This window comes from Setaria viridis, chromosome 5 (genome assembly GCF_005286985.2).
Source record: "Setaria viridis chromosome 5, Setaria_viridis_v4.0, whole genome shotgun sequence".
Lineage (NCBI taxonomy): Eukaryota > Viridiplantae > Streptophyta > Magnoliopsida > Poales > Poaceae > Setaria > Setaria viridis.
The window spans coordinates 41590342-41617572 of record NC_048267.2 but is presented as its reverse complement, the minus strand read 5'-3'; the positions used below and the strand labels follow the sequence as shown (position 1 = coordinate 41617572).

The 27231-nt window shown below is 43.4% G+C and overlaps 5 protein-coding genes across 7 annotated transcripts; 2 read left to right on the top strand and 3 right to left on the bottom strand.

Annotated features, from left to right (window-relative positions):
- The first annotated feature begins 534 nt into the window (after nt 1-534).
- LOC117856043 (protein LIKE COV 2) lies at nt 535-4428 on the top strand. Of its 3 annotated transcripts, none has more exons than XM_034738461.2 (8): nt 535-763; nt 2141-2193; nt 2286-2395; nt 2825-2992; nt 3265-3362; nt 3552-3678; nt 3865-3990; nt 4138-4428. In XM_034738461.2, exons 1-7 carry the CDS (start codon nt 644-646, stop codon nt 3963-3965), a joined length of 777 nt encoding a protein of 258 aa, XP_034594352.1. In that variant the 5' UTR covers nt 535-643; the 3' UTR covers nt 3966-3990; nt 4138-4428. The 3 variants fall into 3 exon arrangements, with proteins under 3 accessions (XP_034594352.1, XP_034594351.1, XP_034594350.1); XM_034738460.2 differs by having other exon boundaries at nt 4062-4428; XM_034738459.2 differs by having other exon boundaries at nt 3865-4428.
- Nucleotides 4429-5030: 602 nt separating this feature from the next.
- On the bottom strand, nt 5031-7581 carry LOC117856044 (inactive beta selinene synthase). Its single transcript, XM_072294034.1, has 4 exons — nt 6792-7581; nt 6432-6710; nt 6082-6223; nt 5031-5600 (listed from the first exon to the last, which is right to left on the bottom strand). Exons 1-4 carry the CDS (start codon nt 6934-6936, stop codon nt 5183-5185), a joined length of 984 nt encoding a protein of 327 aa, XP_072150135.1. The 5' UTR covers nt 6937-7581; the 3' UTR covers nt 5031-5182.
- Nucleotides 7582-7718: 137 nt separating this feature from the next.
- Nucleotides 7719-10443, bottom strand: LOC117856042 (protein YIP4b). The gene is made up of 3 exons (XM_034738457.2): nt 9772-10443; nt 8361-8435; nt 7719-8272 (listed from the first exon to the last, which is right to left on the bottom strand). Exons 1-3 carry the CDS (start codon nt 10261-10263, stop codon nt 8012-8014), a joined length of 828 nt encoding a protein of 275 aa, XP_034594348.1. The 5' UTR covers nt 10264-10443; the 3' UTR covers nt 7719-8011.
- Nucleotides 10444-11410: 967 nt separating this feature from the next.
- LOC117856103 (sterol 3-beta-glucosyltransferase UGT80B1) lies at nt 11411-21839 on the bottom strand. Its single transcript, XM_034738539.2, has 14 exons — nt 20117-21839; nt 19233-19366; nt 18492-18734; nt 17434-17545; nt 16900-17070; nt 15975-16038; nt 15487-15544; nt 15175-15349; nt 14233-14363; nt 13595-13697; nt 13360-13436; nt 12707-12754; nt 12068-12217; nt 11411-11905 (listed from the first exon to the last, which is right to left on the bottom strand). Exons 1-14 carry the CDS (start codon nt 20325-20327, stop codon nt 11711-11713), a joined length of 1872 nt encoding a protein of 623 aa, XP_034594430.1. The 5' UTR covers nt 20328-21839; the 3' UTR covers nt 11411-11710.
- Nucleotides 21840-24054: 2215 nt separating this feature from the next.
- LOC117856107 (bZIP transcription factor 12) lies at nt 24055-27148 on the top strand. The gene is made up of 4 exons (XM_034738543.2): nt 24055-25266; nt 25360-25431; nt 25970-25999; nt 26865-27148. Exons 1-4 carry the CDS (start codon nt 24631-24633, stop codon nt 26943-26945), a joined length of 819 nt encoding a protein of 272 aa, XP_034594434.1. The 5' UTR covers nt 24055-24630; the 3' UTR covers nt 26946-27148.
- The last annotated feature ends 83 nt before the right edge of the window (nt 27149-27231 follow it).

Genomic DNA, 27231 nt, shown 5'->3' with positions numbered 1-27231 from the left:
CTAACGAGCCTCGAGGTTTTCCCCAGCCCTAATAACGACCGCCGAACTGGTATGGGCCGACCAACCTCTGTTTCGGTTCGAACGAACCCGCCCGCCGGCCGGCGCGCGTTCCGCCCGTCCCACTCGGGCCAGCTCACGGCCAGCCCGGCATGACCCAAACCTAAACCGGATCCCCCTTTCCCCAACGCATGGACGCGCAGCGGCAAGGCCCGCCTTCCCCGCTGACGCCGTCACGACTCGTCGTCATCTTCACCCGAGACCGTTCCGACGCGGCATCCGCGTCACGCGCGGTCCCCGCCAGCCCAACCGATACCTGACCGACGCGTGGAGGGCGGCTCCGGAACGGGCAGGCACGATGACATGTGGGGCCAATACATCAGTGATAGGTGTCCAGGGGCAGGTTGGTCACTCCGCCACGCCAGGGTTGCGTTGACGTCGTCGACTCCGTCGTCTCCCTCTCGGGGACCCGTCCCGTCCCTTGCGTACTCCGCCACCAACCGCTTTGCTTGCTGCTACTCGCCGCCAGCCAAAAGCAGCCGCCCCTGCCCGCCCGCCCGAAGCGACGCCTCACCTCGCATCTGCTTCATCCCACCCGGCCCCCCGCGAGAAGCTTCTAGAAGGGGGAGGCCCCCCCGGCGGAGCCATGGCGGAGGAGAAGGAGTCGACGTCGATCCCGCTCAGCCAGGCGGCGGAGGCCGTCGACCCCGAGGACCCGGCCAAGTCGCCGCCGCGGCCCAGCTCGCCCACCACCTCCACGCGCAAGGTTCGGATCTAAGCCCCTACGCTCCTTCCTTCGCCTAGTGATTCGCGGCAGCATTGCGCTAGTAGCGCGCCTGTGCTGCGCTTTTAGGGCCTTTGCGGGTCGTGCGACGAATAGGTTTCTGCTCCCCGTTTGTCGGATCTGTATGGGCTTAGCATCATGCTTGTTCGAGCGCCTATGAAGTGGTTGGCCAATTTGATGGAGCTTCTTTGAGGAATTCGTGGGTTTTTTTTTATGTGGACCGTTTAGATTTAGGAATTTAGTTTAGTTTGATCGAACTACCTATACCTGCCGAGTTTGAAGTGGATGTTTTCAATAAATGGAGATTCATATGGGATGGATTTAGATGTTTTCTAACTACACTCTGATGCACCTATCAAATACATTTGTTTTGCATGTTTAGGTGGACATTGATACATTTGGGAGGTGCGATAAAGTTTGTATATGCTGTCTTCATGTGGTTGTATAGTACTTTGTTTCTTATATGTGGTTGAGCTTAAGTTGATGTAACCTTGATCATATTGTCATGTGAGTCCGGAACTTCTTAGATACAATGAATTTGTGTATGGTTTTGTTCTTTTGTTTAGTATGTGGTGGTATAACATGGTCCAGTTTGAAATCTACAATGACCAAAGTCTAGAGATATGTGGATATTGAAGAAGTGAAATATGTTTTCCGTGGATCCTCACTGTTTTTTAAAATTGCTCAGTTCTCTGGATGGCACACTTTTAACAATTTGATACTCCCACCGTTTCTGTTTATAAGGCGTACACGCATATTAAGATTCAAAGTTTACAATCTTTGATCAATAATTTAGCCAATATTTTTTTATTTTTTAATATAAATTTGACATGGTTGGATTTGTAATCAAATGTACTCTCCAATGATTATAATTTTATAACCATAAACAATATAATATAAGATAAATGAATGGTCAAAGTCTAATTTGGGAGACCGTGTCATGTTATACCACGCCTTATAAACAGAAACGGAGGGAGTATTAGCATTGCTGTGTTAATGCTATTAGAAAGAAAGGAAGTATCTGGGGTCAACCAACTCTTAGGTTCTAACTCAGCATCCAAAGATGTGTTTACACTATATACCTGCCCTCGGAAAGAAACATTTCATGCATGAATGGGAAAACATACAGTCCTTCAACTCTGGAGGCCAAACTTTTCTTTCGCTTTTTTTTTTGGCCTTCTGGCTTGCTATTCGCATTTCCAGTTGGGGTCTGATGATACACATGACAGACGTCTCCATCTCCAGGACTTGATCTCTTCATGCCTTTTATATCCCTTTTAATTTAAATATTTTGCAAACAGAACTTTGTTATGCACATTCCGGGTAACACATATCATTCTTTGTTTCACCATTGTGCAGGCATGCTGTGCTGTTCTTCAAAGTTGGGTGTCAAGAAAATTTATGACTGGATGGTATGGCCTTCACAGGAACTGAGTTAAACTTGTTGCCAAATCTATGGTTTACCTTGTCCTTATGCATGATATCTTGTGTTTTCTGTATGCAGTGTAGTTCTTTTCCCTGTTGCAATCACGTTCTTCATCACATGGTGGTTTATTCAATTTGTTGATGGGTTTTTCAGTCCCCTATATGCAAAACTTGGAATCAACATATTTGGTAATTGTTTTACATACTTCTAAATTGCTGTTTATGGTGATTGTAAACTTAAAGAAAGGCTGTAATTGGATCTCTTATATATCCTTGAGGGTATTCTATTGACATGTCATACGTATAGTTGGAACTCTTATATATCCTTCAGGACATTCTGTTGACACATATGAAAGTGATCACACATAGTCCCAAAAAATGTAGTCCGTTTGGTGAATCAAGTTAGTTTGCACTATGTTCCAGTGGTATGTAGATCTCACATTATGATGCTAACAATATTCTTGAAACTTTTGCTCTTTGTTAAATTGATCAAATACAATTTGACTTAAGATCCTCTAAGCTTCATTTATTCTCGCTATGATGTCCAGAAGAACTTGGTTGCTGCTAAATTCATGTTATATTTGTCATGATGGATTTATTTTCGTGATGGATCTGCAGGTCTTGGTTTCTTGACTTCTCTGGTATTCATATTTCTGGTTGGAATATTTGTTTCTTCATGGGTTGGTTCAACCATCTTCTGGGTGGGAGAGTGGTTTATAAAGAAAATGCCATTTGTAAGGCATATATATTCAGCGTCAAAGCAAGTCAGTACTGCAATTTCACCAGGTAAGATACTTCTACACGAGATGTTCAGATTCTGAAAGTTTTGCCATACTCTGTGCCTTCTCATGGACTGCCTTTAATAATCTTTGTGACATGAAGTTGTTGCCAGTCTGAGTTCCAGATAAGCTTGTAAAGTTAAAAAGATAGCACCCCCAACAAAATAAAACCCTAAAAAAAGGCAGCTGGATAAAGCAGCTTCTATTGCATATGACTGTTTTTACAAGCTTACGGTATTTTGCACAAGAAGATTTCTCATGAAATTATTTTGTTGACAGATCAAAATACGACAGCTTTCAAGGAAGTTGCAATAATTCGTCATCCACGAATTGGTGAATATGCATTTGGATTCATAACATCAACTGTGGTTCTTCAGGTAATTGGTCTTCTATGTATACAAAAAGCTTGCTGAAGTGAAATTTATACTTGTGGTGACCTTATGATGCGTAATAAAGAAACTGAGCTGCTGCATGTTATTAGCTTTTGATTTTGTTATGTCATACACGCATGCTCCCTTGTATTGCGGCTGTACTTGCTCTCATGGTATCTGTTGTGTTTACTGCAGACTGACAAAGGTGATGAAGAACTGTGTAGCGTTTATGTGCCAACAAATCATCTATACATTGGTGACATATTTCTGGTGAACTCTGAGGAGATCATAAGACCTAATTTATCCATTCGAGAAGGCATTGGTACGGTGGTTCAATTCTTATGATGCCTATCCTCATATTATTACGTCTTGCACAATTTTTCTTGAACATGCTATACCTATTTAGCCTCTCGAGTTACTTTTGCATTTAAAAAAAACTAGAAATCCACTGCAATATTGTTTGCTATGATTGATAAACCAATTTTGTTTGTTCTCTTGGTTCCTGCAGAAATAATTGTTTCAGGAGGAATGACCATGCCTCAGGTGATTGCATCAATGGGGCCCATGCCACGGAAAAGCCAGAGCATTCGTCTTAATAGAATGGCGTGATGTAATAAGTCACAGATGCAGCAAGGTAAAAATTTCCAACCTTATTAGCCCCAGCTGGTGTGTTTGGCATGTAACTGATGGTTGCGCGTCAAGCAGATAACTTGACCTGTGGGTTGTGATTCGGGTGCCTGGGCTGTATGTTTACCCTGTGATGTGTTGCATGTTTGGATAGGGGAACAACTCTGCCGAGCCATCGTGGCATTACAAATGCAGGGTAAGCATTGTGTTGATGCTCTGGGATACTGTTGTATCACTCTGTTGTGGTACTCTTTGTGCACTAACTGGTGACTGGTTCAAGATGTTAACGTCTACACGCGAGAGTTGTATAAGTAGCTTGCCTGATTAAATTCGTTTGTAACAGTATGCTGTATAACATCTTTACTTTACAAAGAGAGCACACGATGCTCCGACCGGCCTGTTTCTTCTTTCAAGAAACTTTGTTGATTTGTCTTTTGTTGAGTAACGTGGCTGGGAACTATCATACCCACAAATCTGTACTCCCTCCGTCCCGCAAGGAGTGTCTTTTTAGATTTGTCTTAAGTTAAACTATTTTAAATTTTAAGTTTGATCAAGTTAAAAAAATGAAGAGTATCAATATTTATAATACTAAATAGGTACGATATGAAAATATATTTCATAATGAATCTAATGAAACTTGTTAGACATCAAAAGTATTGATACATTTGTATATAAACTTGGTCAAACATAAAATGGTTTAATTTAGGATAAAATTAAAGGGACACTCTTTCTTTGCGGGACGGAGGGACGGAGCGAGTAGGTGTTAATCTAGTTGAAAATATGAGTACCCACTGTTTGGATTCAGTTCCATAATATGTTTCTTCTCTTGAGTAGTCTTTTGTTAAACGAGGTTGTTAAGCAACTGGATGCAAGAATAAACCTGATTACCATGAATCACTTGAGGGAGTGCTTGCAAGTTGCAATCTCCTTGCAAATGGGATTGGGAGTCCCAGGCTCACGCCGTCACGCGTGTTACTGACCTTCGCGGTGCTTAACGCTTGAAAGGAATCTGATGTTGAGATCAAGAGATAATAAACATACAAGGTCTGACAGTAAACGAGATCAAAGCAGAATATCAAACATTTTAAGTGGTGATGAGGCTGGACGCAAGCAACAAGCAGCTTAAACAGCTTAAACAGAATATCAAAAAGCATAATCACAGGAATTAGTACGTCGCACTGACGCAAACAAGCAGCTGCTTAAACAGGGACTTGCTTGAGGAAGAGGAAGGTGATGAGCTCCTTGAGCTCACGGCCATAGGTGAGGCCGTCCCTGCCATGAAGGTAGTAGACCTCCAGCATCCTTGTCATGTTCACCACTAGCTGAGCTGCGGGTAGTAATCCGCGGCCCAACTCCATACATGCCTGGTTGATCCTCCTCCCCGCTTGCTCCACCATCGCGGCAAGTGCCGCCATTGCATCCTCCACTGCCATGCCATGCTCCTTCATATAGCACTCCAGCGAGCTGGCCACGTCCCTCTTGCTCTTCCCAAGCTGCATGTCATCACAAGTATTCACAGGTGAACGTACTCGAGCAAATCCATGTACTAAATTGTCTTTATTTTTACGAACATGCCTACGCAAATGCATGTAGCTATTATTATTCATAAGAAAATATCATTCGATTAAGAACATTTCCATGAGAATACATTCACGCGCATCAATATCATTCGATGTTGAAAGTTCCATTTCAACTATTTTAGACCTTGTTTGTTTGAGATTATAATCCACCTATATTGTATAACCTAGATTATAGGTCATGGGTACTATGGTAAAATATCACTTTGGGACTACTCTGGGACCACAAATAACCTGAAATACCAGAGTGGTCCCATAATGTTTTAAATAGCGGGCTAAGCCATTTAGTGGCGGCCTCCTCCAAAAGTTACAAAAAGCTAGAGTAGGATATAACGGAAGCTATTTCATTTAGAGGTTGTATAAGAATATGAAAATTTCAGTTAATCATACATAGAAACATGGACCTAAGGAAATTTTATGAATACTATACAGAGAAAGACATCTATCACTTCAAAATTAAAATTAACAGTTATGATTTTGTACCACAACCTTAGTTTTTTAGCAACTAATGGGATTTTGGCCCTCTAGTATGGAGAAACTGAAGCATCATCAACCCGGGGACTGCCATGTGAGCTGCGTTGTACAGGCTAAGCAGACCCCTCGGGTCATTTCTTAAATCCTTGCTGAAACTGCCTGTTTCATCTCTAAATTTATCAAACACATCTGCATCCATATATGATTGTATTCATTAGAACCACCTTGAGACGGATTCAAATTTTTCTCATATCGTATATTTCTTTCTGAAAGGGATGGAAATGTTTCTTCTGTTGGAAATCTCACAAAATAGGTTAAGTAATCTATCATCTATGAAAAGCTAGTGAGTGATTAGCTTTCTCTTAGCTTAGCTTTAGGTAAATAGATTGATCGATACCTGAAGGTACCCAGAAGCCATGTTGCCTAAGCAGACAAAACCGGAGGGCAACGATATGCAGGTCATTGGACATGCCAACATCTAGCCCCTCACTGTGAATGCGGCTTAGTGCCGCGCTGATCTCCTCGCGGAAATGGTTGTCTACGCCAAGGCGTTCGAGTTCATCCACCAGGTTCACCATGGCAGACACGCTCATGGCTCTGTCAGCACCAAACATCTGGCGCACTTCCCCCTTGAGTTCATCCGCCCTCTCTCTCATCCATTCCTCCGACCTCTGCGCTTATGCATTCACATGTTATATAATCAACAAAGAACTGATGAAGAAGAACTACATGTGAATGTAGATGTCTGCTTGCATGCCTGCAAGGGTGGAGGGAGTGTAGGTGACAAAGAAGTCACCCCACACGCAGGGCTCAAAAGGCCGGCCAACGGCGGCAATGGCGGCCGGTGCAGCTGTTGTGTCGCCGGCGGTCTGCTGGTTAACTGAAGCCTTGCTCGCAGCCATGTATCAGCTGTATATGCCTAATACATGGACTTGGCTGCAATGCTTCACTACTTGTACGAAGCTACGGTGGCGTAGCAAGCTCTTTCTGCATTTGATCTCCATTTATAGGCTTGCTGCCAAGTTAACTTAGTCCTGAGCTAGGCAGCTACCAGCAATGCAAAAGCAAACGTTTCAATTTGTTTTATTCAGAGAAAGAGGAACCCATCTCTATGAACTTTTTCCAATTGCGGGTACTGATGTCTTAATAAAGGATATATATAAGTAGCCAGCTGCCATGCACGTGAAACACGTTATTAAGACATAAATAGGGTACGCATTAGTGTTATGATTTTTTAATTTATACCCTCTCAAGAACTTGTTCCACAATTAATCAGGAACTAATGGGGAAGAGACCTGTTTCCGCTTCTGGATTGTGGAATCTTGATGCTCTATCTCTCAAGCTTGCGTGCTTGCAAACTCCGACACTCAGTTGCCTCTTCCTCGCTCTCAACAAACGGCACAAGGACATGTATTTTATTGTTCATCAAAGAGATCTGCTCTCATGATGGTAGCACTCTGCCAAAGAAACCGTCGTCCAGGCCCTAGGCGCCCTACCTAAGGCCCCTCCTCTTCGTGTAGACACAGGCAAGAATCCTGCGTCAAGAACATGGCCAACGGCGGTGGGCAGGCAGCAACGCAACAGGAAGAACGGAAGTGTCCATGTGTCACTGTGCGAGGAGCTACGCCCAACGAACCGGAGGCGTCAGTTTAAACACAGAATGTAGCTTCAAAAGGTTACCCGATGAATCATGAAAGATTCGAATTTGATCATATATGGTAGTATAAGAAAGCTTGACAGCCAATTAAGTGGTCCAAAGTTCATGTGCTCTTTACAACAGATATAGATTTCGAGTAATTTTACAACCTTATGCCTCCTGCTCATGTAAAGACCAAAAAAATCCCCACGTGACAATTCGCAAAGACTCCATGAGGGCAGTAGCATTGTCTACTCAAACTCGTATACTCTGGCGATTCAATCATCGATGAGGAAAATCTGGACACTTCAGATGTTACTACAAGGCTCCATCCCCATCCATTAATCTATGGCAATTATGAGGAAACCAACTGAAATATACATGAGGAAGACGGGATATAGGGCCAGAGCCTTTCTCCTTGGGTTGACTGCAGCACTCATGAACGGATAGGCAGCCCAGGAGCTCCATGCCAATGTGATTGTCACCACGACGATCTTAAGTATGACATTGTCCTTCAGCATGCAGACTAGAGCACCGACATCCAGTGGAAACAGGCAATAGCCAAGAAGACTGAGGCTTTGGAAGAAGATGATGTGTCCACCCTGAACCCACATTCAAAAAAAATTACTGCAAATTTTTCACTGCAGATAGTCCGACTAGCACAGCAGTAGTCTAAAAGAGATGTCTTACCAGAAGCAGAACATTTAAAGTTAGAATTATAGCCCCAGCTGCCAGGACAGCAAATGCCACGGCAAATACTTCAGACTGCAAGGACAAAGAAAACAGCAACCAACATTTTTGAACAAAAGAAACTACATCCGTCAACTAATTATAGATTTGATAGGAGGCAACAGATAAACACAAACACACATTGCGTGTCTATTAGGACTTGTAAGGAAATCATACAAACGCTAATATGCCACTTCAGAGAAATCAAAACAACAAAATCTTTAAATATCAATAATTTGTTCAGCTTCTATCTGTAATGGCTCAACATATGTAGACATATTCTGATTGCATGTTTGTATCCATATGATGTGCCCATGTGTTATCAACTCAGCCTTTGGTTCCATGACTTATATTTGAACAGTGAACACGGGCACAAAGAAAGTAATGAGTAGTATTTCTGGCATATTTCCCCATTCAGGGTAAAACCTACTGACTTTGTTCAGAAAATAAATGGTAAATACCGACCTAAATATCTGTCCAGCTACATGCCAATGCACCAACATTTCTCGAGTATAACAGTAAAGTACTCTTCTGAACATGGTCCAGGTGACCAGTGCAACAAGGGGGAAAACACTACTAACATCATCAAAGTTCCAATTTTATACCTACTTAACAAAAAAAGAGTCACTTGTTGCACATGAAACATCTCTTTTCAAAATTTACTGTTGCTCTTCATTACTGACTGTAGTAGATTTATCGTTTCAAGGTACGTGTTCATTAGGTATGCAGACATAATTTGATTAAAACGCTGTGATGGAATTTCTCTTTTTCATTAGGTATGCAGACTCAAACAAATTTACTATCAGTAAGTATTCACCACTAAAGAGTACAGAGAAATCAATCATGCTGATACAATGCCATCATCCATTTTAGAACTACCAAAACAATGCAGTCTCAAAACTCAAGTCCAAACAGAATAGTTGATATCTGATCAACACTTCAACAGTACAGACATACAACACTGATTTTTAGGACAAGAACCTAATTGAGTCAAAATGCAAGACTTTAAACAAAATGGGGAAACATGAGAACCCACATGGATAGAGCACATGATTCACACTCCATTGCTTTGAACCTTAGCAACAAAAGGCAAACTGAAGTTGATAGTTGTATGAGTGACTGTTCCATCCCATCGTATGACATTATACAAGGGCAACATTAACCTAGCAAACGGTAAACTCCAATGTCCACCTCTAAGCAAACTTCACGTGTGGCGTCTAGTTTAACAAGCTACCTTCTGATATATTTGAGGAATGCATAATGTATCGTGTAAACAGGTATAACATGAGCCCTATCAGATCACACTATCATCGCAACGACCAGATCCATATGAAGGAGAACACCAGATCTGGCTACGGGAGGAAGCGTGTACCTTCTTAACAGAGGCGGACCAGGAGAGGGTGAGGCCGAGGAAGACGATGAAGAAGAAGGGTCCCCACAGGTCCCAGTCCCTGAGCGCCTTGCCGGGGTCCTCGCGGTAGGGGTTTGGGAAGACGACGAGCTTGAGGTTGCTGACGATGCGAGCGAGATCTCGCTTGACGGTGTCCCACACGGGCTCGGTGAGTGTGTTGGGCGGGGGCCCGAAGCCGTCGGCGCCGATGGGGACGGAAACGGAGGCGGAGGCGGGCGGCACGGGGGAGACGGAGATCGGGATGGAGGCGGCGGGGAGTGGGGGCTTGGAAGGGACGGGCGCCGGAGCCGGGGAGGAGGAGACCGGGATGGAGGCCCGCGGCGGGGAGGGCGGCCGCGCGGGGAGGACCGTGGCCGAGGAGGGCGCGGCGTGGATTAGGCTCTCGATCTCGTCCATGTCGGACTGCGCCGACGAGGGGTGGAGCGGGATCGTGTCGCCGTGGTTGTGCGACATGGCGGCCGGCGTGGGGCGCGCGCCGGCGAGGCGAGGCGGATCTGAGGAGGCGGCGGTGGACTGGTGGATGGTGAGGGAGATCTCGCGGGAGGTTTGGGGGTTGGGACCTTGGCGTCCTGGTCCGCGGAGTTGCGGCCTTGCGGGTGCGTTGCCTGCCTGCTTCGGTGGGACTAGCGAGGGAGGGAGACGTAGGAGCTCACGTGAGTGGGTTCGGCTGCTTGGCAGTGAAGGCAGCGAGGGACCGTAGGATTGACGTGTCGGTGGTCGACGCTTTCGAGAAATTGACGGTCAGATCGTGCGGGCTAGGGGTTAAATGTCATGTTGGATGCTAATTAGAAGAATTAAACATGAGCTAATTATAAAACTAATTGCAGAACCCTGTGCTAATTCGCGAGATGAATCTATTAAGCCTAATTAATCCGTCGTTAGCAAATGGTTACTGTAGCACCACATTGTCAAATTATGGACTAATTAGGCTTAATAGATTCGTCTCGCGAATTAGACCCCAGCTGTGCAATTAGTTTTGTAATTAGCCTATGTTTAATACTCCTAATTAGCATCCAAATATCCGATGTGATATGTGCTAAATTTTAATGCGGTGTATCCAAACACCCCCTAATAGCTTCGCATCGACATGATAGGATAAGGGTCCTATCACGTCGCGTCAAATTCGGAGTATTAAATATAGATTAATTATAAAACTAATTATATAAATGAAGACTAATTCACGGGACGAATCTGATAAATCTATTAAGCCTGATTATCTGTAGCATCACACGGTCAAATCATAGTCTTTTTCAGAGCTTGAAAGTGTACTCCACAGGGGAAGTAAAAATATAGTTCCGTTCGTCACTAACGGTGGCAATGTTCTGCTCCAGCTCAAAGCGATTCAAAGTTTCAAACCGTAATAGCAACAAGCCCCGCTTCGTCGATCATGTGTTCGCCCGGGTGATCACGGATTAGGCATGGATCATTCTGTTACATTAGATATCTCCTAAATTCCTCGCGACAAGTGTTCATAGTTGATATAAGTACGTTTTTGCAATAGACATTGCACAAAAAAGAATGCAAAATATGAAATCACGGTATATATCCTATCGTTCTTCAAAAGAGCGTGATATATGATACAGACTGCAGACAAATGTAATTTTGCAGTTATGCTGGAATGGCACATTGCAATACAAATTTCTCAGACCAACAACAAATTCTGAATGTAGTAATGAATACAACTCCAATTGCCGATTGCCGAGCCAGTTACAGTGGCAACGCTATAAACACCACAATCTTTGTTTATTGTTATTGCATCTACGATGGGATGATGGAAACAAGTAAAAGAAATCACCCCAGCATAAATCATCATTTATTGCACTCCTTTCCGACGATTGTGTGTTTTATTTTCAACCCATGAATGAACTAATCTTATAACTAGCTAAAATGCGAACCACAACTAAAAATTGAATGGAAAACAACACTTTTCCAGGGCTCGGGAAAACCATTGGAATAAGTCTACGTGTTCTTCCTCTACAGGTGTAGGAGCAAGTGGCAACTCCGAAGGCAGATGTCGGTGAAATGCGTCTACAGCAGCTGCCACACCATCCTCATTGCCTATTGCTATAGCCAGTTCCAGTGCCCGTGATTTTACCTTTAACAAAGGACAGCAAGCAGATTAATTAATACAAATCTGAGTGATCAGAGAACAATGTTTTGCGTCATAAATTTGATGGAATACTAATATATACAGAGAGAATGAGAATCTAAAAACACCTCGAAAGCTTAGATATATGAATGCATGAGATAGTAGTACCTCAGGATCAAGCATGAATCTTATTGCATTTGAAAGTGCCTCATCGGTGAGTGCTGCTATAGGTATAGGTGCAGGACCCACTCCTCGTGCATGAACTCTCTCAGCCCAGAAGAACTGGTCCCCAAAGAATGGCACCACCGTGGTAGGACACTGTTATAGGTGCAAAAGAGTTGTCAAGAACACTTGCAAAAGATAGACGGTAGTCATTAGTATAAATGTTACTCCCTCCGTTCCAAATTGTAGGTTGTTTTGACTTTTCTAGCTTCATAGATATTATTACGCACCTAGGCATACACTATATCTAGATGCATAATAATATCTATGAAACTAAAAAAACTAAAACGACCTACAATTTGGAACGGAGGGAGTAATTGGCAACCTCTTGTTCATTGCCCAATAATTGTTGTCCTTCTGTATTGAGGGAACTCTGCAGTGCATGAGCCTTTTGCTTTACAACCGATGCAGGTTATATAGTCAGGAGAACTTTTAATATGAAAAGTGATGCCTTCAAGTGCTCTATTTTTCTTTCATTTATTTTTGCGCTAAAATATAAGGATCTGACACTAAATCCCTTATTATGTTCACTTAACCGCTCAGTAGCACAGTGAATTTCATTCAGTAAAGACATTAGCAGCTTACCCCAGCTATCAGCCCTGCGGCTGTAGTACCTGCTCCACCATGATGCACCTAATAACCATACATACAATCTGATTAGTAAATTGTATCCCTATAGGCCTATACAGAAAATTTATTGGATAAAACAAGTTTAAATGACTTGAAGCATAGTGTGAGGGCAAAAATATGTTTAGAGTGAAAACCTTGCAAGTAATGTTTGCTAGCATACTGTGGGCTTGGTGCCATACCAACAACATATACTGGCTATACTGCTATACCACCTAACATATATTACTCTCTCCATTTTTTATTTGATATTACTGTTTTTTGTTGTCTTCACGACATAAACTTGATAAGTACTTTCTACAGCTTCATATCAATATATAACATTAGAACTGAATTTTACAAAGTTATACAATACTCCCTCCGTTGCAAATTGTAGGTCATTTTAACTTTTCTAGATTCATAGATATTATTATGCACCTAGACAATATCTATGAACCTCGAAAAGCTAAAAAGACCTACAGTTTGGAATGGAGGGAGTACATTGATAAATAATTTGCTATAAATGTACTAATATAACTGTTCTATTTTATATCGCTTCTTACAATTTGACCACTATTTTTTGTCACTTCATATGTGGCACCCTGATGGCATGTCTGAAATAGTAAACTCACCACTGCAGCACAGCGAGGAAATAACCAGTCGTGAGGGCAATCCTCCAAGATGAAGACATCAACTGGAACTTCTGAAGCTGCAGGGGGTGGTCGCATACATGAAATGACAAGTTAGGCTACTCATGCTATTCTACATACTTCAGGTAGCAATCCCAACATAACTTCATCATGATCTGGTGTATGCACTACAGGATTGATTGGCGATACGATAAAAATACTAAACCAGGTAACTTACAACTTCCAAGAGATCCCCAACCACGGCTAATGATTCCCCTTTGTCCTGTTTCTCTTAGTGCATCCAAAATGGTAGCGGTGACTTTCTTCTCATCATCAAGAGGCTTCAGAGACATTACATAAACCAAATTAGAAGGCCAAGTTAGCATAAAAAGATGATAATTGTGTCAACACAACAAAGGGACAGAAGCATTTTGTGGAACATATCGACCAATTGTAAGAGGATGATAATCAACCAATGGTACGCTCTTATAAATCTTACACTCTGAAACAGGTCTATCAGTGGTATGCTATTATCAGCCAGTCAGCTGCAGCAATGGGATACAACTTAAAGACACCAAGTAGTGGTTGACAAGATCTTTAATTTTTTTTGAAGTCTATACAGGCAAAGAATGTTATCGTTATTACTCAAAAAAGGCCCGTACAACTATTATGAGTAAAAACTAAAAAGAGGGATGACCATCCATTGAGTTTGATTGAGAATGGCAAAACAAAATGAAAGGAATTACACTACCAGGCAACATAGAAACAGAGATATTGACTTGCATAGCCGTAATGACCTACTTAATATATATGGTGGCGTATATATATTGAAGTCAGAATAACTAAAATAAAGTTTTTCCCTCATAGTGTACATACCATGCTTCCAAAACCAATGTATATTGGCTTGGGCCCCTGTTCAAGCCACTGTGATAGCTCCAGTGGCGGTTGATACTTTGTTCCAAGATTTAAGAAGCAATATCCCACAACATCTACTAGAGGGCCCCAGTCTAAAGAGGACAAAAAAAAAAGATATCATCGATAAGATCTTAACATGAACCTCATTTTATGCTAGCACAGGGAGACTTCAATGATCATGAAATTTATCCATTAATTCGACTGTCACCTACATATATCCCTTTAATAAAATTGGTAGGTGCAAAGAACTGTATAGTCCTGACAAGTGACAACTATAACTATAGCTCATGATTTCCCTTTTCTTCGTTTCATTCAAAAAAATTCCTATTTCTTTAACTTTTTAGAACACTATATCCAGCATGTATAAAACCCAAGTCTCTTTTGGACGTTGACTAGTCAATGGCCAAGATTTACAAGCAGGTGTACTCTCACACACACATCATGATAAAAATCATCTCCCAGTGTTGTTTATGAGATAAAATCAATGGGGTGCATTACTGCATTATGTTCAGTGCTAGCTGTACCTTCTGCGATGATATCCTCATATCCATAATTCAAAAAGAATTAAGGATATCAAGGAAAATCATCCAACTGATACTCCCTCCGTCCTGTAATACAAGGCATCCAAGCGTTCAAAATTTGTCCTCAAAAACAAGGCATTGTAGACACATTTGAATGATTTCTATTTAATTCTTTCTATAATTAACAAGATAAGAGTGGCTGATTGGTGGATTATTACTAAAAAAAGTTCCTTGTTATCTGCAACTACCATTAACTCAGGGGTACATGCGTCTTTTGCTACTCCTGCTAATATGTCCTAAAATCTCTAGGATGCCTTGTATTTCAGGACGGAGGGAGTAAAGTAGGTTGCACCATGAAGTTAAATAAAGTAAATCAGGTTACCTTTTGGCTTTGGCATAAGTTGAGGGCTCCACATGTATCCAGTAGGTAAGTGAGATATAGATCCATGGTATGTGCTGAAGTAAGCAATAGGGGGCAAATTTAATTTCTTCCTGAAATCATTTATGAATCCCCTGGTGCCCCACCAGATTATTAAATCCAGAATAAGATATGATAGCTGAATGTGAAGTTTGAAAATGTCAGAGTTAATATTGTTTCTTGAAATAAAATAGAACAACTGCACCTTCATATACAAAAGAGATTATTCACACATTTTGCATGTATACAATAGTGAAAAAGTTGAGGTGGTAATACCCTGTAGGTTGCACTCTGAGGCATTCGTGCCAATGGATGTGGAAATTCATCAGTTGGCCTGTCTACAAATGCTAGCAGTTAGGAAAACATGCAGAGACCGCCTGTCAATAAATGTTAGCGGTTGAAAAATACATATAACCCCACACAAGTATATCACATATACTTTATAAAAGTAGTATTTCTCTATTTTTTACAATGTACTCAGGAATCTATGTGACGTTTATTTTCCATACTGATTTGACCATACTAACACCGACTAAAAAGAGGCAACCTGGCATGGATTAAGCAGTCATACTGATAGTCACAGAAATATTCTGAAGCAACACAAGGAAATAATCTTAGGTAAACAGGATCGACAATACAACTTTTGTTTGTGTCAACTTTATAAATCCATGGTTCTGAGGAAATTTGTTAGCAGTTCCCGAGTGATATAAAGTAATGTAGGAACCTTCATAGGGATTAAAACTCTGGCAGTAGGACAGACTTACGTCCATGGAAAAGTGAAAAATATATGCAGAGGTATTCCAAGTGCCTCAGCGATGTGCAGATGACCTGAAAGTCACATGATTTGTTAGCACAGATCAATATGCCTGTTGTCTTTTTGGCCACAGATTCATATGATTGTGGTGAAGATTTAAAATGTTAGAAAGCACTAACAAGCTAACAGCAGGAATATTAAACTTGGAGATTTTGTGGAATAGCCGAATAAGGCTGTCAACAAGTACCGACTGCGAATGAGATTGATTCTAGAGTAGTTTCAGGGGGTGACAACATCAGAAATGCTAAGCCAAAGGCTATGATATGCGGAGTCCTATATAGACTAGTTAATATAATTAAAGAAGGGTAATTATGCACTATGTTTGCTCCTGAAATTAGAAATTCCATCATAATCAGAAGAAAGAAAAGTCTGAACCACAGGTACAGGAGAAAGAGAAGTCATATATAGGGATCTAGACTTTTATTGAAATGGAAGAACATGTCAAAGTAAAATAATTTATAAAATTTACAGTAGGCTACAGAAATAAAACACTGGTTTTATGGTCATAGTTGCTTAAAGCCCAATTACTTTGCCTAACAGCCCATATGCACAGTACTTATCATCAAAATGTTTCATAAGCCCTGCCTTTACAAAATTCCACATGAGCTGACAAAATGGCCACATCCATGATGCCACACTGTCCACTTTTGCACCTTCACCAGCACAGCCGTATTGTCAGCTCAGGTACTATTTACTAAAAGGTGGGGGTTTGAGGAACATTAGGACAAAAGAACCAAGGGTAGTTACAACAAAACCAGTGTATTTCGTTTTAAATTTATTAATGTATGTTGAAATTTGATGTAAAGTAACATCAAAATTTATTAAAGAATGTCGAAAGTTGACACAAACTAGCAGATTATGATGTACAGACCCACCATAAGCAGGAGGATTTGCTATTATTGCCTGAGCTCTGAATGGTGTTCCAGTATCCAAATCTGGTTCTGTGCATGCAGGTAGAACTGAGAAGATGATTTCCTTAAGTTGCTTTCTTTGAGCGTAAATCTCTGTTGGCGCAGCCAGGCAAAACCCTTTGTTTTTTGTCATGTCTGCAGTTGAAAGTGCATCCCTTGATCAAAATAAGTATGAATGACACAAGCATTCTTATATTAATTTAAATTGCTACAGAATTGTACGTCTTTTGTTCCTTAAAGAACAAGGTATGCAAATTAATGTTCCATTCATTTACAAAACATAATACAATTTTGCATAGGCTCTTTTCTTTAACAAGTTCATTTACACAGCTAACTAAGTGGAGAAAAATAACTGAATGTCACTCCACAATTGGTCATAGTTCTTATGGAGTAAGGCAGCTAGGTGATTTTAATTATCTCAGCAAATTAGACAACACAGAATGTTTTTTATCTGCATAGGCAACACAATTTTATGATATAAGAGCACTAGAACCATACACTGAGCCATAATCCGAGGATCACCACCCAATGGGTAAAAATCAATGCCAGCTGACTTCACAAAAGTACGGAAATTGACATGAGTTGCCAATCTAACATAATGACCAAATTCCTGCAAAAAAATCCATTTTTTCTTTTATGAAAGAGAACAGGACGTGCAACAATACTATAAGCCAGTATATTGTTTCTTGACAGTGAGTGGAATTAGAGGATGATATATCATTACTGTTTGATATTATTAAATAAGTAAAGTGCACCCAGGGGACCTTAATCTCTTTCTGAATTTTCACCTAGGTCCATAAACTCTCAAAGTGAGCATTTGGTTCCTTAAATTAACTTTTACGTAAGTGGTTCTTTCCAACTGAGAATCAAGATCCATAATTAGACCCCAAGTGAATTTAGACTGAACCACTTGAAAAGATGTTCACTTAAAAGTTTATGGACCTAGGTGAGAGTCTGGGAAAAGTTCAAGGACACTTGGTTCATTTTACTCTTATTATATTCTGAATGGAAACGCAAATACCATTTAGTTTGTGGACACCGGGGCGGAGGGGGGGGGGTTGGTTGTTGAACTGAGCACCCTTGGTGCATTTTCCTCATATTAAATTATTAAACTTTGAATGAAACCCAAATGCTATTTAGTTTTGTGAACACTGGGGGGATTGAACTGAGCATCTACGTGGTGGAAGATGCCTAGATTAATCCCCACATGTCAGAATACCTATCAAATATACAACAGGGAGGACATGTTAAATCCAAGATAAACATCTAATGACCACTGCATCATCTAAACATTTTGAAGTATAGCAGACAAGCATATATTTTCTTGCACTTTCTCAACTATATGTAGACTTGCTCATAACTTAGAAGACTTTCAAACTTCAAAAGAAACCAGAGAATAATGATAACTTTACTCCAGATATACGTGACTGCACACAAAAATATTGAATTAAAATATGCATTTTGCAGAAGCCTCGTTAGACTACTGCACAATGCTTTTATGTATGGAGGACTTTGGGAGTTTGAGTCTTCTACCAGGTGCTTGTAGGTTCACCAACCTGAAGTCGTTTAGCTAATGCTATAAAAGGCTGAACGTCCCCTCGGGTTCCAACTACAAGTATGGCAATCTTCAGCTTGGGGACTGACTTGGTGATTCCAGGTGTAACTTCTTCAATACCACGTGGTACATAACCAAACGCATCAATCTCTGAGAGCTCTGAGGTAACAAGAGCACTACGTGTCACATCTACCTCCACGGTACCATCATTCTGGAACTTAACCAGCTTCTCAAATATCTTTATCTGGAGCACCAGACAACAATGAATAGCTATAACACAAGTGACCATAAATCTGAATAAAAATCCCAGAAAAGAGAAACATGGATATTTCAAGATAACATTTGTATTTGGATGGAAACATTGTTTCCTGACTTTTCACAAATTCTTCTGAATTAAAACAAAACCCTAGTTCCAGTATAATCATAGTGACAACATAGTAAACATCAGCTGGTTTTATGCACCAACATTATGAGAACATTGCTGACAGATGCATAACACTAGAAGTCTAAAATTAGATACAGAGATGATTGCAATTTGATATCAAGGCTGCTTGTGAGGACTAGTTTTCATACGGCCAAGTTTTAATATTAGAAGGACAGCAGGATCACTGCATTACTGGTATAAAGAAATTAATGGACAGTATCTCACGCACGTGAAGTTTTTGGGATGAATGTAAACCCCGTGCTATTTATTTAGTGTGAACAATAAAATAAACAAAAATGTGTGCATCGATATGCCTACCTTCTCATTTTCTGATAGCATATCCAGAGTGAGGTCACACTTTAGCAACCTATCAGAGTATGATCTTACAAAAGCGTACTCTTGCCCTTTATAGGTACCAGAACTTGCAGCTGTCGATTTACTATGCCCAAATGCTGTAGAAGATCAAATGCATAACCTTTCAGAGCAAATAAGGATATTTGGAACTCACTATTATAATTCTGCTGAGCTGTTCAATACAATTCATTTATTCCCTTAGATCAGATACCTATAATTTTTACAAATAGTGATTTTATTCTGGAAATATGGAACAATGGCTTTTACATTTGACTTGACATGATGCAATCCAAAGCTGATTGAAAAAGTACTGCAGCAGATGGCATAGTGTTCAGTAGCTTGCTTTTTCAAGATAAAGGAGCAACCTTCTAGCTGTGCTGAAGCAGCCATTGTAACTTTGATACAGATGTTTGGCAATTGGAAGGAAAGAACACAACTAGCATGAACAATATCTCAATTTGTGGCAGCCAACACAGACAACAACAGCCGTAAAATTATAAGGCCTAATGCAGCAACTCTCATCACAAATAAGTCTGCTAACCCATTCTTACACCTACAGTGCTGTAACCATTCACCACCTTCCCCTGACTTCCCCTTTCTCAACATGTCTAAGTTGAAACCTGACTAAAGCTTAAACCATTCCAGCTGTATATCACGCATTATATCGCACAACTGAATAGCATGACACTGAACTTGGCGATATCACCGTCTCTCTTCACGAAACTGAACGCATCTAACATCTCATTTTTCACGTTTACGCATAGGCTACAATTGGAATCCTCAAAATTCACATGTACACCCCTGCATATTCAGAAACCAAACCAAACAATACCGAGACGAAAACGTACCTGGCTGACGCGACGACGCCGCCGAGACGAACAACCCATCGTCGTCGGCCGATCCGGAGAACCTGGCGTCCATGGAGCTCAGCACGAACTCCCCATTCCCCTCGGCGAAGGAGGACGACGCGCCCGCGCCCGCCGACTCCACGCCACCCTTCCGCCTCCGAACGCCGCCGCCCACTCCCGCCCCCTCCCACACCTCGCCGTTGCTCCCCATACCCCGCGATGGCGAGGTGGCAACAGGCCGCCGCGATATGAAAACCTACCAGCGCTCCCGGCCACGCATCGCCATTGCCCGCTCCGCCGCGAGAGCTCGAAACCCTTGAGCGCGCAGACTCCCCGGTGGGGAGGGAGACAGAGCGGGGTCGTGCCAGTACGAGGTGGCTGGCTCGCGGGGTAGCCTTGTGGCCGGGAAGGGGTCGGGGCGTGGCTGGGGCCGCGCGAGCCTGGAACTGGGAGGCAGCGGCGCCAGCGGACAGCGGTTGCGGGCCTGCAGCGGGAGGGGAGACCGACGGGGAGAATGAGAAACGGGGGTGCCGTTCCACGGGGGAAGATATGGGGTTCAGTGATTCTGGGCTGGGAGCTATCGTTGCCGTAGGTTTGTTCAACGGACGGTGGATCGAGGGGTTGGGTGTATGGACAGGGACTATGGGGTCAACGACTGGAGACTGGTGATGTGGCCTGAGACGTTGCATCTCCGATGGGATCGAATGGCTGAGGGCCCACTAGTCTGTGAAGGGAAGTGTATGGAGCTTGTACGCAAGAAACGCAGCGATGATTACTGGGAGAAGATGAGCCCTGCGTGCCACGTTGTGTTCTGACCACGTGACATGTCGACCATTCAGTGACACATGTGGTTTTTAGGTGATTTTCTTTTATTTCTTAATGCTTTTCAAGCCGGCTGAATTAAAAAGAACTCAGGGTCATAACCATTCTTTGTACTTCCGCTGACCAAGTATAAGTCTATTCAGATTAATCCTAAGTTGATTCTTTTAAATTTAACGGGCAATATCTGTAAACTCACAAATACAAAAACCATTTCGGCCTAACTTTAATGAAAGCTCGGTAATGTTTTGCTGGGTTTACCGGCTCATACATAAGTTCCAGACAAAAGGTTGCGACTTTCTGGTTGATAAGCATTACTTAATTAAAAATAAGAGGCAAAATTCACTCTACTTACCCCCTCTTAAAGACCTCCAAAACCAATCATTGATAGCGTTAATAAGAAGATCTAGCCTATTGCAGACAAGGGAAAATGGATAGTTTCTAAACCACAAGTTCTAGCCTGTTACAAGATGTATAAGGAGAAACACTACTCCAAACACAAAAGGAAACTAAGGTATTGGGTACATCTACTCTTTCGTTTCAGTTTCCATTATCCTACCATACCATAGAATAGACGACCGAAGCTTTAGTTCTTCATCTTTATGTCCACCCTTGGTGACATAAAAGAGATCATAGGACTAGTGATCATTGTATTTCTTACACCCCGTTTGGATGTAGATATTGGAGGTCAGAATTCGGAATTAGAATTAGGTGCCCTCAATTCTACCGTTTGGATGGTCTAGATATTGGTATTGGAAACTTAGCTTCAATGCCAAGCGGTATTTAGCGTTGCAAACACAGAGTCCCGCGATTCCGCCCCTGCCCCTCCGTGTTCTTTAGAATTGTCGTCCCTCGCATCTCTCCGTCTCTCTCGCACCTCCCCTTCCTTCGCGCGAGCTGCGCCGCCCATCCGTTAGCGTGCCGCCTTCCTCCCCTGCACCGCTCATCTTCCGTTTCCCTCCCCCACGACCCTCGTCCGCCGCCCTTAGCCGTGCCGCCCATCCGCCAGCGTGTCGTGCTGCTCCACCCCTGCACCGCTCCCCTAGCCGTCGCTTCTCTGGCTCCTCCACACAACCTGGTCGACACGCCGAAGTTGGAGGAGGCGGAGGCGGGGGTAGAGGCGCCACGGGTGACAAGAGGAGGGCACGGGCTCCGAAGACATTGGCGAGGAAGAAGAGGGCATGGGCCTCGAAGACGTTGGCGAAGGTGGGATAGTGTGCTTTCATGCCACCGTTGTGCCGGCAAAGAAGGATGAGAGGCAGCGGCTGTCCCGGTGGAGAGAAGAAGGTGGGTCAATGCCAAATTTTTACTGTACGCACATCCAAACATGATTTGGTATTTAGTACCTCGTTGAATTCCGTCTATCAATTTCATCTACATCCAAATAATAACTTTGGTATTGTGCTCATTTCCAAAACCAGCCTGATTTGGTATTGAACCCAATTCAATACCAAGCTCTCCAATATCAACATCCAAACGGAGCCTTAAAGGCATTCAATTCTTAAAACTAAGTTCGTAGTTTACCATTGATTTTTCATATTTCCACCGCTCAGTGGTTTACCATCCCGTTGTATGTTAAGAGTCTTGTACAAGGAAGATGTGAATTTTCATGACTTCTCCAGTGACCAATTCATCGTTTCAGGCTCCTCTACTATAGAAACATTAGCAACATTAGCCATCCCCTCTAATTGTTCCTTCCATTATGTGATTCAGATGGTTCAAGTATTGCCTAAAAGATAGATCTACCTCACCCTCTTTCAACAGTTTCCATAAGAGAGATATAAAACATATATATATATAGTAATTTAATGCACATTAGATATAAAAAAGTTGGGCCACAAAATTTTGTTACTTGAGATACATGTGAATAATTAATATTTTCTTACTAGGCTACTAACACTAATTGGACATTAAGATGAGCTATCAAGCTATTAAGCCCCAAATGCATCACTTCCCTTTTTTTTCCCAAATCCTCAAAGCTCGTGCGGTTGGTGGTATAGCAATATTAAGGCTCAACTGTCAAAGGTTGATTTATCAAACTTATAAGAATAACATTTGTATATAGCTTGAAAACTTCCGTCTCACACTCCAATTTGTATCACTAGCACAATTGGCTCCTTACTCGTTTTGAAACCAAACAATTACATCCATAGATTCTTGTTTTTCTTCCTCAAATTTTATATTACATCCATAGATTCTTGTTTTTATTCCTCAAATTTTATGCACATAGAAATGACACAAAAAGCATCTTGGAATTGTACTAACCAACGCTAAAGACTTGTTTGGATAAACTTATTCCCTCCCGATATATGTGGATTATTGAAGTAGGGGAAAAATCTAGTTTTCATCTCAATCCCTTCTAACGCGTGGTACTATATGAGACCTAAAATATCCCAACACGAGAAGGGGTGAAATCAAAATTTACTCTCAAAAACTTCATTGCTGTTGTTCGAGGGAAAGAAGCTCCTTGTTATAGACTTGTAATATCACACTTAAGAGTCGTCTTTCGTTTGGATTATGGAGTTTCGGAGATGTGTCGCCCTCCATCGGAGAACAAATTTCGTACTAGTACTTGCGACGCACCCGACTACCCGAGTTGCGTGCATGTTGACCAGTTGACCTCCCTCGCTGTGCTTCCAAAGGTTTCGCTTCATTCTTTCGCAGAGTGGCAGGACGAGTAGAGCACCACAATTCTCTCAGCTCATTGGGACATTGCCGGAGAGATCTCATTGGCGCCGTTGCTGTCGCCGGCCCTTGCCTTCCCTTTGTCGCACCTCGTTCGAGGAGGATACTACCGGATAGCAACTGCCGCTGCGAGCAGACGAGCGATGAAAAGGTGGCCTGTGTCTGGCCGCCAAGTAAACCCCCCGCGCCCACAGGGAAAAAAGGCTCAAAAGCGCCCCGCCGCGTGGAGATGCTTCTAGCGGCCGTCCAGGTGTGGACTTGGCATGACATGACAACTCACCCGTATTAATTCGTCCGCTGCGAGGCCGGGATCTCCTGCGCCCTGCGCCGGCGAGCCACGGCGCACCAGCACCAGACCTGAGACCTCCGTGCCCCGCTACGCTACAAGCGCAAGCCACAAACGTGGCCGGGAGACAGGAGCCCCGCAGGGGATCCCTCGTCTTATCTCCTTGCTATTTCCTCTGACACGGCACCTATCCTCTGCCTATAAACAATCCGGCGGGCCGGTCTGCCGGCCGGCGCGACCGAATCGGCCGCCGAAGCGACGGTGCACCAAGCCATGCGCGCTCGCCCATGCCGTATGCCTGCCGTGCCGAGCCCCTATGGTTACCGCACCAGCGAGTGGGAGTGACCACGGCTATAAACTCCCACCGTCCCACGCGTCCCGTCGCGCACGCAAGCCACACGCTGGTCGGGCTTCCGTGATCAGGCCACCAAACCTCTGACTTCCCCTTGGGGCCAAGCCGGGAGCGCACGGCACGACACACCCCACGTTTCGAGCGCCTCCCTCCCTCGCCTCCCACCTCGCTCGCATTCCGAGTTCCAGCCAGCCAACCAACCAAGCACCGGGTCCGTCTCCCTCTCTCCCTCTACGAGAGCAGAGCTGCAGAGAGAGGCAGGAAGAGAGAAAAAAAAATAGCCCGACGGAAACGACAAGGGGGCGGCGAGGGCGGGGACGGGGAGGCGGGGGCCCTGGGCGCGGGCGCGGGGGCGGCAGCGGCGCCAGGCGCATGGCGTCGTCGAGGGTGATGCCGTCGTCCTCGCCGTCGCACACGGCGTCCGATCTCGCGCGCTTCGCGCAGGCCGCCAGCAGGCCCGGCGGCGGCGGGGGCAGCGGGCTGGGCTCCATGAACGTCGAGGAGCTCCTCTGCGGAATCTACGGCGACATGCCCACCCCGCCGCCGACCGCGTCGGGAGCCAACCGCCCGATGCCGGCGGCGCCGGCGCCGGCGCCGGGGATCGCCTCGCGGAAGACGGCGGAGGAGGTGTGGAAGGAGATCACTGCCGGGGGTGGCAGTGGAGGTGCTACAGCGGCTCCCGTGCCTCAGGCCGTCGTCCCCGCTGGCGCGGGAGGCGGAGCCGGCGCCGGCGCCGGCGGCCCGGAGATGACGCTCGAGGACTTCCTGGCGAGGGAAGGCGCGGTCAAGGAGGACGAGGCTAGGATTTCGGGCCCCTCGGCGCCGGCCGAGGGGCAGGTGGTCATGGGGTTCCTGGGCGGAGCGGAGGGCGTGGGCGTGGCTGGCGGCGGAGGCGGGAGGGGAAGGAAGCGGCAGTTGATGGATCCAGTGGATCGCGCTGCGATGCAGCGACAGAAACGGATGATCAAAAACCGCGAGTCTGCTGCCAGGTCACGGGAGAGGAAGCAGGTGGGTGCACAAGTGTCGCATTTCAGCAGAATTAATCTTTGTGTTTTGCGAATTTCAGTGGAAAAATTGACGTCTTCTCACTTGTTGCTGAAGGCTTATATCGCTGAGCTAGAATCTCTAGTCACACAGCTCGAGGAGGAGAATGCCGAGCTGTTGAGAGGACAGGTAATACTCAGCTCTGACACCTTGTGCGGGGTTGAGTGTCGGTTTGGGTATGGGAATTCGTATTGCAAGGATTTTTTTAGTACCCACAACTAGATGAGTTCAAACATAGTGCCATTGGTGCGATACTTGGCATTGGACTCTGGCCAAAATGCATCATAGTGACACTTAATTCTCAGAAGGACCTCTAAATGATAGTAGTACCAAAAGGAGCTCGGAGTACAAAATCTTACAAAAACTATGTAAACTGCATCTTAGTCCCAATGCATGTAGTATTATAGTTACTGAGCTCTATTTAACCACAATGTAACTGGGTTGAAATTTGAAAACCTCTTTCCATTATGCTTATCTTATGTTTTCCCCTTAATTTAGTTCATTTCCTTGCTACGCATAACCTGAAAGCTACATGAAACCATTCTTTCCAGACACCAGTGCTTGAATGCTCATTTGTATGCAAACATCTTATTCTTACCTTCTAAGTGCCATTATTATTCCGTTCCATTGTTCCCGATGATAACCTTCTGCTATTAATGTATTTCAGGAGGAGCGGCATCAGAAGCGACTTAAAGAGGTATCTTTAAGATGTTGCTTTTTTAATTTAATTTATCCCAATAAAATGCATATGGAGCGCATATATCTTGTTTTAGTTTATATGGCTTGTTAAATTCAAAAATTATTATTTTTTTGTTGGCTAACGTTTGAAACTGTCACTTCTGAAAACATGAAGCAGCCTTTTCATCTCAGTTTATCACTCATGTTCCTGAATATTGGAAGAATTTGCCTTGTTTCAGAACATACGTTAAGGACCATAACAGTTGTCAAATATTGTTCATGCTCGAAATAAGCATCTTTCTATGATTTCTCAAATCTGGAAAGTTTGGTATCCTTTACCGATTTGACACTCCAATGAGCTAACGTGCCTAAGGCTCCTTGGTAGCCGGCCAAAGTGGTTTGGCAATAGATAACATGTGATGTTGATAGCTTGCAATTGCGTTAGAGCAACACATGACAAGTGTGAGATTGTCCTTTTCATCTTTCACTTTCTCTTGGGGCCATTTGCCTCTCAAGATGGTGAAACTGCATACACCTGTGTTTTTAAAAAGGCTGGAGCCTGCAGTCCTGACTCTTGAAAGTACTTCTCCCCGATTTGGCCATTTGTCAAAGTTGAAGCTGAGTATGACTAAATATCGTGTAGTTTTGTCACTATCAATGGGAGTTGGGACGGCGATGGGTTGTCAACATGGTTTGTGCAAATGGTCGAATATGAAAGAAGCAAAGTGTATTGTTTCACCTCTATTTAGGGTTGTGGGGTATAATTACCCAATTGGTTTAATGCTTATATTGGACTTTTGGACCCACTGACCTGAGCAATATTCATTTGCTTTTTTGGGGTGCCGTTTCATGTGTTCTCTAAATAACTATTTTGGTTTATGCAGCTTTTGGAACGAGTGACGCCAGTCATTGTGAGGAAAAAGCTGTCACGAGATCTTAGAAGAACGAACTCAATGCAGTGGTAGTCATGAGGCAATCTCAGTTGCCATCCACCCTACAGTTATAACATAGCATTTGATCCTGTATGTTAATTTTCTATTTTATCTGCAGCAACTTAGTTGTAGTAACTTAGCAAATAGCATGGGCAGTTAGCCGACACAAAGCTTATATGAAATCATATCATGTAGGAGAGTGTTCATGAGCAAGAAAGCCTGTTATTTCTATTTCATCCATGGTCTGTTCTGCCTGATCCATTTCCGTACTTGTCAGTGGCCGGTAGGTAAGGAAGAAAATAGTACTCCAAAAGGCAGG